Source organism: Jaculus jaculus, chromosome X (assembly GCF_020740685.1).
Source record: "Jaculus jaculus isolate mJacJac1 chromosome X, mJacJac1.mat.Y.cur, whole genome shotgun sequence".
Classification (NCBI taxonomy): domain Eukaryota; kingdom Metazoa; phylum Chordata; class Mammalia; order Rodentia; family Dipodidae; genus Jaculus; species Jaculus jaculus.
The window spans coordinates 121,168,171-121,181,217 of record NC_059125.1 but is presented as its reverse complement, the minus strand read 5'-3'; the positions used below and the strand labels follow the sequence as shown (position 1 = coordinate 121,181,217).

General features: G+C 33.8%; 1 protein-coding gene across 2 annotated transcripts in view; it reads left to right on the top strand.

Moving 5' to 3' along the window:
* Tenm1 (teneurin transmembrane protein 1) overlaps positions 1-13,047 on the top strand; it is an 850,812-nt gene that overhangs the window by 323,611 nt on the left and 514,154 nt on the right. For both annotated transcript variants that reach the window (XM_004653940.2, XM_045140035.1), the window contains one exon: positions 1,682-1,738. In XM_004653940.2, coding sequence (XP_004653997.1) covers positions 1,682-1,738 — 57 coding nt within the window. The remainder of the gene's footprint in view (positions 1-1,681; positions 1,739-13,047) is intronic.

Sequence of the window (13,047 nt, the reverse complement as noted above, 5' to 3'; positions counted from 1 at the left end):
AATTTATTTTGTTTTTCTGTCCCTAACAAAAACGTAAGACCAGACTAGGGAGACTGCTTTGTGATTAAAGGCACTTGTGGGAAGATTGCTCAGTGGCTAAAGGTACTTATTTGCAACGGCTGATAGCCCAGGTTCAATTCCCCAGTGCCCATATAATGACAGGTATATAATATGATGCATGTATCTGGCGTTGTTTTGTATTAGAAAGAAACTCTGGTGTGCCCATACACTCTCCTTCTCCCCCCTCAAATAAATACAAATATTTATAAAAGTAAGCCATCTCACAATAAATGTGTAAAATTATTACTAATCAGATTGCATTACTTGTTTTTCTCCTTAATGGGACAAAATACCACACCAACTTAAAATAAGGAAGGGTTTATTTCAGCTTAGTTCATGGTTACACTTCATTGTGGCTCATAAGGTGTGAAAGCAGAAGCATAAAGCAGAACTGAACACATTGTACCCATTAATAAGCATAGAGCAATGAATGCTCCTGTCCTGCTACCTTTCTCCACCAAGGTACCACCCCATGGAAGGGTGTTACCCACCCTTAAAGTGGGTCTTCCCACATCAACTTACCTAATCAAGATGATCCCTCACAGGCATGTACAGAGGACTGTTTCCTTTGTAATTCTAGGTCTATCCAGTTGACAATCAGTATAAACCATCACACTGACAAATATAGCCTGTCTCCGTTTTAATGTGTTTCTTTTTTTTTTTGGTCAAAGTTTCCTATGAACCCATCACCATGACTGCAAGCTATCAGACTTTCATTAATTCTAATTTACTTGGGTGGCAAAGGGTTACCCAGCTACACTGTATGGAGCACGTTTTCTATTCTGTCTTCTCCTTCCCCAATCACCCCAAAGAAAATACTGATCATAAGGATAGGACAGACTAATTGCCCACTACACGGAATATCGTCTCTTAAATATTGGGCCATAAAACTCTTGATAATGCCAAATATCCTGAGAAATTGACATTTTAAGATCACTTTCATAAATGTATGTATTACTCACCTGTGCAAGAATATAGAAGACTAATTATGGAAATGCAGTGAATTAAAGGGAATGAGTGAATTCATTTTTTTTTCAAAATTTTCTATGGACAAAGACCACAAGCTATCAGGCTGTGCCTAATGCTCATTTAATTGGGGGGCGGGGGGAGGCGCGCGCGCATGCGCGTGCGCATCTGCACAAAAGTTAAAGAACAATTGGATGGAATTTAGGAGACAGACCTTGTCATCACAGTTTTCTGGCCTTTACCTATCAATCAAGAAAATGAGTTAAATTTATATGAAATGGGATGTTAAGTGATCTTGTATACTGCCAAGGCATATTTTTCCCCATAATGCCACTCTGGGCTTGTGTAAATTTGCTCACTGGGTTGAAATCTATAGGATTCTTAGGAAAGGGTTTTTTTTTTTTTTGTTTTTTTTTTTGTAGGTGATGCAAATTGAACAAACAGAATTGCTGTTTTCACAATTCTGTTAAAATACCAAAAAAAAAAAAAAAAATGAATTGTATGCTTTAGAGGGAGGGAAAATTATGGCACATGAGTTTTGTTTTAATAAAGCTTTTATTAAAAAAAAATCACTGGATGAAATGTTCAGGTTGAAATTTGAGGAATACCAGATGACACAGATCACAATTAATTAGTAAAACATTTGCTATTACAGGTTTTAAATTCTCTCCAGTTTGTTGTGACATGGAGGCTCCAGCTGGATCTACTCAAGGCAAGTGTTTCCAAATATTTATCTACAAATTACTCTTTACCTCGTCCCATCCCAATGTCTTATCCAGAAGGCAGGATCCAGCCCCTTTGACAAACATGTGGGGCTGGTCAAGGAAATTGCCGGTATTAGGCAAGTAGCAGCTTGTTGGATTCCTTTCATCTTTTATTGTGTGTGTTTTGCTTACGAAGAGAGGGTGAGTGGTGGCTATGGAGACTGACATGACATGATTTCAAGAGAGATGGCCAAACATTGCTTTGTCTTGGGGACAGAGATTGAGTTCAGGTTGGCTTGGGTTGAATTTCATGAGTTCCAATTACCAGTTTTTTTGTTTGTCTTCTGGGAGATTTCATGGCCTAAAATTGTACTCGGTAAGGAGCTGATGTCATAACTGTCCCATGCTACCTAGCAGATGGCCTTGGTCTTTGCGTCCAGATGTTCCTGGCTGGGCTTTAAAGTCATATTTTGTTCATGTCATTAATTATAAATAATTCCTTAAAATGAAAAAGAAGTTCATTCTTCTCTGTAAACTCCTACTGATGCCATTCTTTAGTAGAGGGGACGGATGTTCTTTTACTTTTTCCACAATTGTACATACTAGATTTTTCCTCTTTGTAGAGAGATACTAAAAGCAATGTGTATAATTAAATTCATGACTGAGTTTGTAATCGACCCTTTTCAGAAACCTTGTGGTAGTGTCCTTATATCCAAACACAGTAATTCAAATTTAGAAGGAGTTTGGCATTTAAAGATTTAGAACAGTATTTGTAACATATATAATATGAATATTCACAATTATTATGCTAGCATTTTAAAATTGTCAAGCACATTATTTATATCCTCATCTCATTTCATTCTCATAAGCACTTTAAAAAAGATATATTATTAACCCTATTTTGCATATGAAAAAGTGTTAAATAATTCAGAAACCAGTTACTAAGCACTATAGGCAAATTTCTAGTCATTTCATCTCTTTTGATCTATGTACGCATCAATTGTAAACTTGAACAGTTCTGTTCAGCTTAGAGCTCTGTATGTGATACTCTGACTCTTTTTACTATTTTCAGTAAGGAGCATATAAGTTTGGCCCTTGTTTATAATTTATGGTAATATTTCACCAATGTGAATTATACAAGCTTTCAATTAATTATAAGCAGATCTGACCTACACTTAGCATTTCCTTATAGGAAAATGAGATAAGAATGTAAATGTTTTGTTGTTTGTTTTCCAAAGTATCCAAATCAGTTACTTTTCAACTAATTTAACTTGGTGTTTGTGTGAAAATGGTACATTTATTTCTTACTGATATCATTCATTCATAAATATATGTCTATCAGGATATATACCTACTTAGCTCATTAACTGAAATTATATGTTCAATATTTGAAAAGTAAAATGCTAAAAATAGTTTTTAGTATACATTTCCCTACCTTATATTACATGCAACTCCATCCCTGTTCTCAGTTTGTATCAATGGCATGTTGTATTGTTTTTGTCTTCCTATATTTTCTGGTTTTCAACTGTTAATGAGACAATGGACCAAATATTGTTAGCCATTTTATAATGAATTAAGTTTCTTTGCTGTGAAGAGGGGTAAATCCTAAATAAAGGAAATCACTGGTTTGAATAAGTTGTCCAACCAGAAAAGATCCTAAGAAATAATATCAAAGAAACATACAATTCTATCCATTTCAAGAGGATATTATATGACTTGAAACTTCTATTCATGTATCAAAAATTATGTCTAGATAGACTTGTTCCTTTCATTAGTTGCCCAAGCCTTCTAGAACTTTTCTCATTTCTTTAGTTATCTTTGGTTCCCATTTATTTAATTTAAATCCTTGGTATGTTACAAACCCTGAAGGATTATAAACTCAGCTCAGAATTGGAATATTTGTGAATAACTCTTAAAGGAACAGGAAGGGAAGCTAACAGGCAATAGGAGATACTTACTTCAAGATGTTCACCAGACTACGAGAAATTATGTTCTTTCCAGTCCCTTTAATATGTCCTAAGTAAACCTTCGGCACCTTTTGTTTATTTTTCATTAAAAAAAATCAGGCTTGGGAGATAGCTTAGTCAGTAAAGTGCTTCCTGTACAAGCATGAGTGGGTTTGATCACCAATAAACAGGTTTACAAATTGTCAGGCTTGGTGGTGTATGCTTGTTGACCCAACACTGGGGAGGAGGCTCAATAGCTAGTCAGTCTAACCTATGTGGTAAGCTCCAGGCCAGTAAGACACTCTACCTTAAAAAAAAATGTAGATGGTGTTCTTTATGAATGACACTCTGAGCTATCTTCTTCTGACCTCTATATATTCATGGACACATAAGATCATACATGCACACAAAGGCACAAATATTGCCACAAAAGAAAATTGCATATTCATTCAAAGTATCTTCATCCTGGGACCTATTGGAAGTCAAGGTCTGAGTAACACTTTGGCATCAGTCATCAGGCTTCATTTGTTCTACTCATTCCACTTGTATCTCACCCTACTATTCTTCTTAGGCTAGTCATATACTTTGTGGCCTCACAATGGTTGTTAGTAAGCACTAGATTGAAAGCTAGTGGAAAATAGGGCCTGTTTTATTCACTATTATAGCTTCAATAGCTACCCACAGGACCCAAAATATAATTATAAACTACAAGCATAGTAAATGTACAGTGTTGTGATCATAGATCCTCTATGATATTGTAAGACTCCTAGAAGGATTGAAATGCTATAGTGAATTAGGCATTTGATCATCTAACACACAATTCTGCCTCTAACAAATGATCACATCAGAATTTCTTAGAACAATTTGACTATCAACCTCAGTGATTATGGTACCCATCAATAGTCTCTTTCAATTATGCAGTGGGTTGAAGGTGAGAAACTCTGTCCATAGTTAAATTAAAATAATCAATTTCCAAGAATGTGTTTTTCCTGTGTGGCCTTAATAAAATTTGTATTATAAAAGAAGAAAGTGAAATAACTAATAATAAAATTTGAGGTAAATATATAAATAGAGTCATTTTTAAATTTTAATAAATTATACATTATGAAGAAATTATATGTAGACATAGTATTGATGACCATGATATTTCTGTTCAAACAATGTCAACTTGAACTACTACTTGTTGTAAAACTCTATACTGGATATTAGAGATACATGAAAAATAAATATAATGCATGATCCCCAACCTTAAAAAAGTATGGACTAGTGGGAAATATCATTGCCCTGTTAATTAGAATGATGTATTATAAGTTACAGAAAGTAGCTTGCACTACACTAAGCAAAAGTAAATTAATTCAAAGAGAAAGTGGAGGCCTCATGAGGGTAAGAGAAGGGCTAGGCAACAAGAAGGGACTAATCAGAAAAATTATCAAGAGCTTCTTTTTGCATATGAACTCATTTTATTCAGCCCTTTTGGAGCACATTGACTTTGCTCTAAATCTCCACCTGTGGACAGGAATGAATCTTCACAACGCCCTACCCAGCTTATATTTCATCTGTTCTGAAAAGCAGCTAATATGACCTATGGGGTTTTAGTGCCTTTACAAAATTCCAAGGAGATAGAATTATTTCTTCAGTCTGACTCAGATGTCTACCACTGATCTCACCTATTTCCACGAAGGGTAAGGTCAAATTATACATAGCATTTTCTGGGAACCCTAGCATTTGATTCTTTTTTTCTGTGGGGAAAAAAAGAAGTTTATTTTGGCTTACAGGCTTGAGGAAGAAGCTCCATGGTGCCAGGGAAAAAGATGGCATGAGCAGAGGGTAGACATCACCCTCTGGCCAACATAAGGTGGACCATACCAACAGGAGAGTGCACCAATACTGGCAAGGGGAAACTGGCCATAACACCCATAAGCCCGCCTACAACAATACACTTCCTCCAGGAGGTGTTAATTCCCAAATTTCCATCAGCTGGGGATCTAGCATTCAGAACATTAAGCTTATGGGGGACACCTGAATCAAACCACCACACCAAGTATTGCTCATGAGCTCATAAAATGGATTTAGGTGTTGCAACAAAAAACATTAAATCACATTTGTGAAAATAGAATTCACATCAGCAGAATTTATTAGTCTAAATTACTGAAAGGAAACATCTTAAATTTTTCAGCCACATATTAAATTATAATGGTATGTAATATTAGGTAATTATAAATGAGACATGAACTTACCCAATCACAGAAAAAAAATCGCCACATAGTCTCACTCATCTACAGCACCTAACCTGAATCTACCCAATATGCCTTACATACCCAGCAAGCTTCTCCTGGACTAGACAATAGGATTGGTTGGGAGGGAGAGGTGTGGGAAATACAAAACTAGAGCCATTTGATTCTTGAATTAGTTCCTGCTACAGAACAGTACATGGCAAGTTAAGTGCATGTACACAGTGAAGTCTATAAAGGGGATGGAAAACTAAATTTAATTTAATTTAGTTAATATCATGAACTAGGTATGTGTGCCTGATCTGAAAATACAAGGGATATGAAACCATTTATTACTGCAAATAGTTATTTCTATGTGAGCTAAACAAACAATTTTTCTCTCAAGTGTTTAAAAATAGCTATAATATAAGACAGAGCTAGGTTTGGCCTTTACTTCTGCAACTTTGTGATGATCTTGGGGCAGGTAACTTTCCCAACCTTAATTTCCTGGTCTGTCAAATGAAGGCATTACTTATTTCAAAATTTAGGTTGTGTGTAAAGTATGAGTGAAAATGTATACATAACACTTTATAGTGTTCCTTTTATAATATGCTAGTTATAATGATTATATATTACTATTCATTTATTGTGCAATATAATGGGACAGACAATGCAGGAGGCCATTTGTATTACCAGGAATTACATGCTCATGTATTGTAGCTTCCAAAACTTTTGTAACTCACGAGTCTAATAGAGTTCATTCTACTTTCTACTTGTTTCAAATGAGCAGGAAAAAAATCCTTGTGCTTCTCTTACATAAAATAATATGCCATTTTAATACCAAGTAAGCATATCTTGCTAAACATAGAAAACTGTTAGTGGAAAGTGAAGAACCATTTTTGACCAGGCTGATGCTTTATTCATGCTACTGTTACTGCCTTTTGTCCTTGCAGAAGCCCTTTAACACTGAGTTTGAGTTAGATTTTCAGTGCTTCAGAAGCATCATGGATTTCTAGGATTGTTGTGAGCTCCCTGTGTGCTTTTCAGGAAATTTACAAGTAAAAGAATAGCTGACATAATCCCATCACAACCAAAAAAATTCATTAGTACTAATCCCTATTGCTTCTGCACTGTTTACTGAGAACCTTAATGATATAACATGCACCACCAATAAAGAACATACCAACATAGCCATGCATAATTAACAAACCCTAAATTTCTCCAAAGGAACATCTGGACTTGTGGAACAAATTACCTACACTAACATCTCAGGATTTTTTTGAGTGCATATTATAGTTATACCCACATAAAGAGTCATCCCTTCTGATATTTAACCATGTATGGCCATTCATGCACATTTATTGAAAAGGATTTGTTTGTTTTACATTTATTTCCTTTGCTTCTGTTTTCCCCTGGTAATTTAAGTAAGAGAGGACACTTCCATAGTGGTGATAACAATTCCTTAGGAACCATCTGAATGTCACAGGAAGTGTGCGAAACAACACAATGACTCGGCAATAGCTTTGGAAGGAGCACTGCCATATAACTGACATCCTAATGGCTCTGTTGGAGCCACTAGACATGTATGAGGCAGTGCAGTTGACTTTTGTAACAGCTCTTTTGGAGATGTTACACTATCAGAGGAAGTGTGTAAATCATTGGTATTACTTTATATGTGGGTGAGGCATTACTGTGGGGCTATGATACTCTTACATTGAAAACCCGCTTAATAATATTAAACTTCAAGCTATTATCCAGGTAAATATGACAGTCTCATATTTTTAAGCAGGTAAATTTTCACTAGTACTGTTTAATGTTAAAGTAATATCATCTAGTGGTTTAAATATTAAATATGTAAAAACAGAATAAAAGTGAAATAAGGGAAGCATCCTCCTCCATCTTCCCACTTCCTATGTCATCCCTTAGTTGTAGTGTTAATACTGTATTATGCATCATTCCCAAACATGTCAGTGCTTGTACAAATGGGATCACATATGTAGAAAATCCAATAACATTTTTCCAGTTCAGATATCTTGAATATTTTTTATGTTTGTGACAGAAACCTGTCTCATTTTCTGTGATAGTTGTATGAGATTCTGTTTATATATGCATAACATTTTTATTTAATTATTACCTATTGATACATGTGTAGGCTCTAACATTTTGATATTAAAAGAATTGTTCTACTTAAATCTATATGCACATCTTTTGTCATACCTCTTGGATAATTTCTTACAAAAGGAAATTTTAAGACAAAGGAAATGTGAATTTAAATTTTATGGATATTGCCAAATTTCACCCTTAAAAAAGTACTGCCAATTTATTTTCCTAGTAGGACTATTTGAATAGTATCTGTTTTCCCATATCTTTATGTACATTAAAAATGATTAAAAATATTTCTAGTATACAATTTTCTATATTACATATATATATATATGTATATATATATGTACATATATATGCTACTATTTTATATTTATTTGTGAATTAACTTGAGGATCATTTTATATGTTAATGGAGTATTTTCATCTTTTGTATTTTGTATTACCTGTTGACATCTTTTGCTTACATTTCTACTTATTAATATGGGCAAAATCTAACAAAAAATAGAAAACTATAAAGACAGGCCATAATAAGAAAGATGAGAATGATTCTTGAACATGAGAAGATAGTGGCCTCATTCCTCTCAATAGATATTCATTAAAATGTTAATGTGATTTTATCATTTAGTGGAAATATTTTGCACTACAGCTTTTTAAAATGTATAGCAAACATTGGATATAGGATGACAATTAGACACAAGCTGTTTAAAAAGATACATTTCTCACAAAAATATATCTAATTTGACTTGGTAGTTTCACTTCCAGAAATGTACCCTATAGATATTGAATGATTATGCAATGATATGCATGAATTTGCTCACTGAAGCATTGTTGCAAATATTGAAAAATCAGGGATGCCAATAAAAATGTTTATCAACTGGAATGCATGTGAATAATTTATGGTATATTCATGCTATGGAATACACTGCAGCCTCTGAAAGAGGCATATATGATTGGAGATCTGGGATGGCTCAGGGGGAATTGCACTGGGGCTTATACGGCTTCAAAACTCATTGTGTGCATTTATAATGATTTTATATATTGAGCTAGGCAGTGGAGTACATAGCTGATTGTAATATTACTCTTTGTACCTTTTATAATTGTCAGGATATGTTCTAACAATTTAACACAAATAAAATGAGACAACTCTCTATGTACTGAAGTGGAACAATCTTCACTGTGCATCACTAAGCCAAAACAACAACCAACAGGCATTGAATCATTGTATATAGTGTAATTTTGTTGACTGGAACTCAGTTTAAGAAATATATTTTATGCTATATCCTTGTCCACAATGAATTTCTAAACAAAAATGAAGCAAACACTTCATAAGAAAATTCCTATCTTTACTATGAGGGACATGCTCTGACATATTCTATTTCTTTCTATTTCTTTGTTATGTTTATTATGATCTAGCAAATTCCCTTCATAGCTCACCTATAGGCTGCAGCATGCAGTTTAAAAATCATGATGTCCAGTACACTATGCTTGATGTGTAATTTTGATAAAAAATATATAAATGTTTGCATAGCCACCATTTGTGTTGGAATTTTAAGAGTAAATAAATAATTGCTTTTGTGACACTTTTAAGTCACCTGTTTATTTTGATTTTTCTCATTAACTTAGATTCACATTCATAAAAGGGTCATACTCATTTTTTTACTGGTTAATGCTATGTTTGGAGGTTAAGTTTCTATCTTTCTGAGGAAGTAGGGCATGAACATATGGCAATCCAGTGGACAAGCAATTTTATATTTCTAAGTTGTCTACCAAAATTAGCAGTTGTTAAACAAAAAGACAGCTACAAATTTTAAACCTTTCATGAAATATGTACCAAGCCATTTCTTTTTGAAACCAAAACCATTTATTTGTCATTTTGCAATTTTCGCAGTGTACACATAATTGTGTTTCTGTGAACCTATTATGCTAAGTGGCAAATTTTAAGTAACATTTCCCTCATTCACTGAAGTCCATACTTTTACTTTTGTTTTTAACTTTATGGCCACCATCAACCACATAGTTTTTTATTACACTTCAGAAAGGTCTTATTGTTTAGCTCAGGCTGACCTGAAACTGACTTTGTATAACAGGCTGTCTCCATCATATCCAGCAGCTGCCTGATTCTTGTGTCACTTGTATGTTTCCTTATTTCAGCTGATTGAAGCTTTATTCTCCCCAAAACCTGGAAGCTCTCTTTGTCTCATGCCTACATCCACTCAGCTGGCTCCCCATTCTCCTGCTGTCTCGCCTACTAGCATCCTGTCCAGACCACTATCATCTGTCTTCTGGGTTAATTCAACAGCCTTCTGTGAGCTTTCCATACTTCTGGGAGTGATCTCTTTAAAATAGAAGTCTCCTAGGCTAAGAAACTTATAATCAGTTTCACATCTCACAGCAAAAGAAACATTGGCCTAAAATACCCTGCATGACCTATAATCTCTCTGACCTCATGTCTTTCTACATTTTTCTCTTGTTAACTGGAGTCCAGTGAAATTGTCATCTTTGTCAATCAATAAAAATATCATGCATAGATCTGCATTTAGGGACTTCACTCTAGCTGAACCCATGGCTTAGAACTATTTTGTTCCATATTTTCTGTTTAACTTTCAATACTTCAGGCCTTCACTCAGATGTCCTATTCTCAATGAGTCATACTCTGATACAGACTATTTCATATTATAATATATATTCCCAATTCCTTTAACCTATTTTAACATTTCTTTATTTTCCTTATCATATATAATCTACTATATAATTTCTTTCTTATGTGCTATGGCTACTGTAAAGTGTCTATTTCTCTCTACCAGAAGTATTTTGTGGAGACCAATATTCTCTTTTCTTCTGTAAGGCTCTGAAAGATGTTTCTATCAGTTAGGAGGGATAGGTATTCAATAAATACTGTTTAATGAATAAATATGTATAAAATGGGACTATTAGAATCCATTTTATGGCTATATCATCATTACACACAAGCTAGTCACTTTTCATTGAGTTGAACTATTGATTTATATGAAACTGATTTTAAGGTGTATCTGTATAAAGCCCACTAGTTTCTAAATGTGTTGCTCTATCAGACAAATAAATTAGTAGACTTTAAGACCCTAAGTTAATAGTTGAACAAGTCAAAACAAATTTCTGGTTTGTTTAAACTGTTTAGTTTCAGTTTGTGGTGCATATACTGCCTTTATAAATAAAAGAGTCAAACTAATCTGTGTAAGGAAAAACAATTATTATTGATAGGCCAGATTGTTGTATATGGACAGACTGTTATATAATCCCAATTAGATCACAAGTCAAAAGAATATTGTAAAAGAGCTTTATATTCAGCATAACTTAATGTTAAGAAGTAGTGAATGAAATGTTTATTTCTTTTTGAATGACTTATAAAAATAGGCAAACCAATCAAAAATGTATAAGTGAGTTGATTCATTTAAGATATTTCCTATATGTTGTGTAACTGAAGTGCCTGGTCATTCCAGGATAAACTATTGAGGACTTTGTTTATGAAGATGCTACTATATTTCAGCAAATTCATCAATTGAATTGTATAAGGAGTACTAAGTTTTGGGAAGCCATCTTATCTTTTTATTAAGTGTGGTTTATTTTCCTGAATTTTGACATCTGTGCATCAAACACTGCCATTTTTGTCAGTTTGGAGCATAATAAAGTTTATCAATATGTTTCTGTCTTATGTCTAATTTCCAAGCATCTGCCTAGAACTAGAATCACTAATTTGCTAAGTTGCATCTACACTTGGAACTCTTCTTTTTTCACATTCTCTCCCACATCACAATTTTATTGGAAGAAAGGAAGGGAGGGAGGAAGGAAGTGAGAAAGGAAGAAAGGAAGGGGGATGAAAGAAGAAAGGAAGGAAGGAAGGAAGGAAGGAAGGAAGGAAGGAAGGAAGGAAGGAAGGAAGGAAGGAAGGAATCAAATAAATTAACTGAAGGAAAATTTCAGTAGAAAAGTGATTTTCTTTGATAGCAGTTTTCTTCCATAAAAGATATTTCTTTACCCACACAACTAAAATGTTTGATTAGGACATATTTTCTTGTGCCTTATACCTTTGAGCCCATGAGACTTAAAGAAGATCTTGCTTTCCAGCAAGTTGAGTTTCAGTTGTTTCAGATTGAATTAGTGTAAATAAAATAGAAAGAAGGGCCCTAACAAATCAATACTGCATTGGTAGTAAACTAGAAAATACTGACAAATTATCCTTTTAGACCTTAGTGTGGTTTAATCTAAACATCGTTTTCTCATGACACTCTGAGAGAGAAGAGAGTAATTTATTACACTGCCCTGATATGAATGAGAAAAGACCACCGCTTGTTCTTAACTGTTCTTATACCTTCTCTTTTCATACCAGTTCAATTTTTATTTGACTTCAGAAACTTATTCTCTAATAATGTGTAAGTCTTGTATCTTTAGGTCCACTGCACTATTCCCTTATCATGGTCCATTTGAACTGTTACCAGCTTATTTTAGAAGAATGTGGATTGATAAATATTCTACTTAGATTCAAATTTCACTCCTTATAAGCACATAAGAAATATTTTTAAGGCAGTGTATGCATATGATTTCAGTTTTATATTATGTAAGAGCTCAGTAAATAAAGGGACCTCTTATAAAATCTCGTTATTTTAATGTGAATAATCACCCTGCCCCAAGATGTATGAGTATTTCATAACATAAGATTTTAGCATTTGTGATTATTTAAGATGGGCACTATTTCTGGTACTTTTCAAACTTCATACTTGGCTATAAAAAAGAAGGAATTTTGGGTTGTTAAAATTTTTTTTGTGTTCTTTCTTCCCTAATTTCTTAGGGTTTGTAATTGTTTTGTCAGATATCTCTTATACAGTGTGACAGATAGTAAGTACAAATATGTGAAATTTATAGCAGAAATATTAGGTCATCAGTTTGTTCATCTTTTCTGTTAAATAAATTAGTTGTGTTAAATGTCACATTTTCCCACATGGATATGATAAAATAGCATTTTTAATTAACCCAAATGGGACATGGATATAAGAAAACCAAGTACTTGCTCCAGGCAAGATCA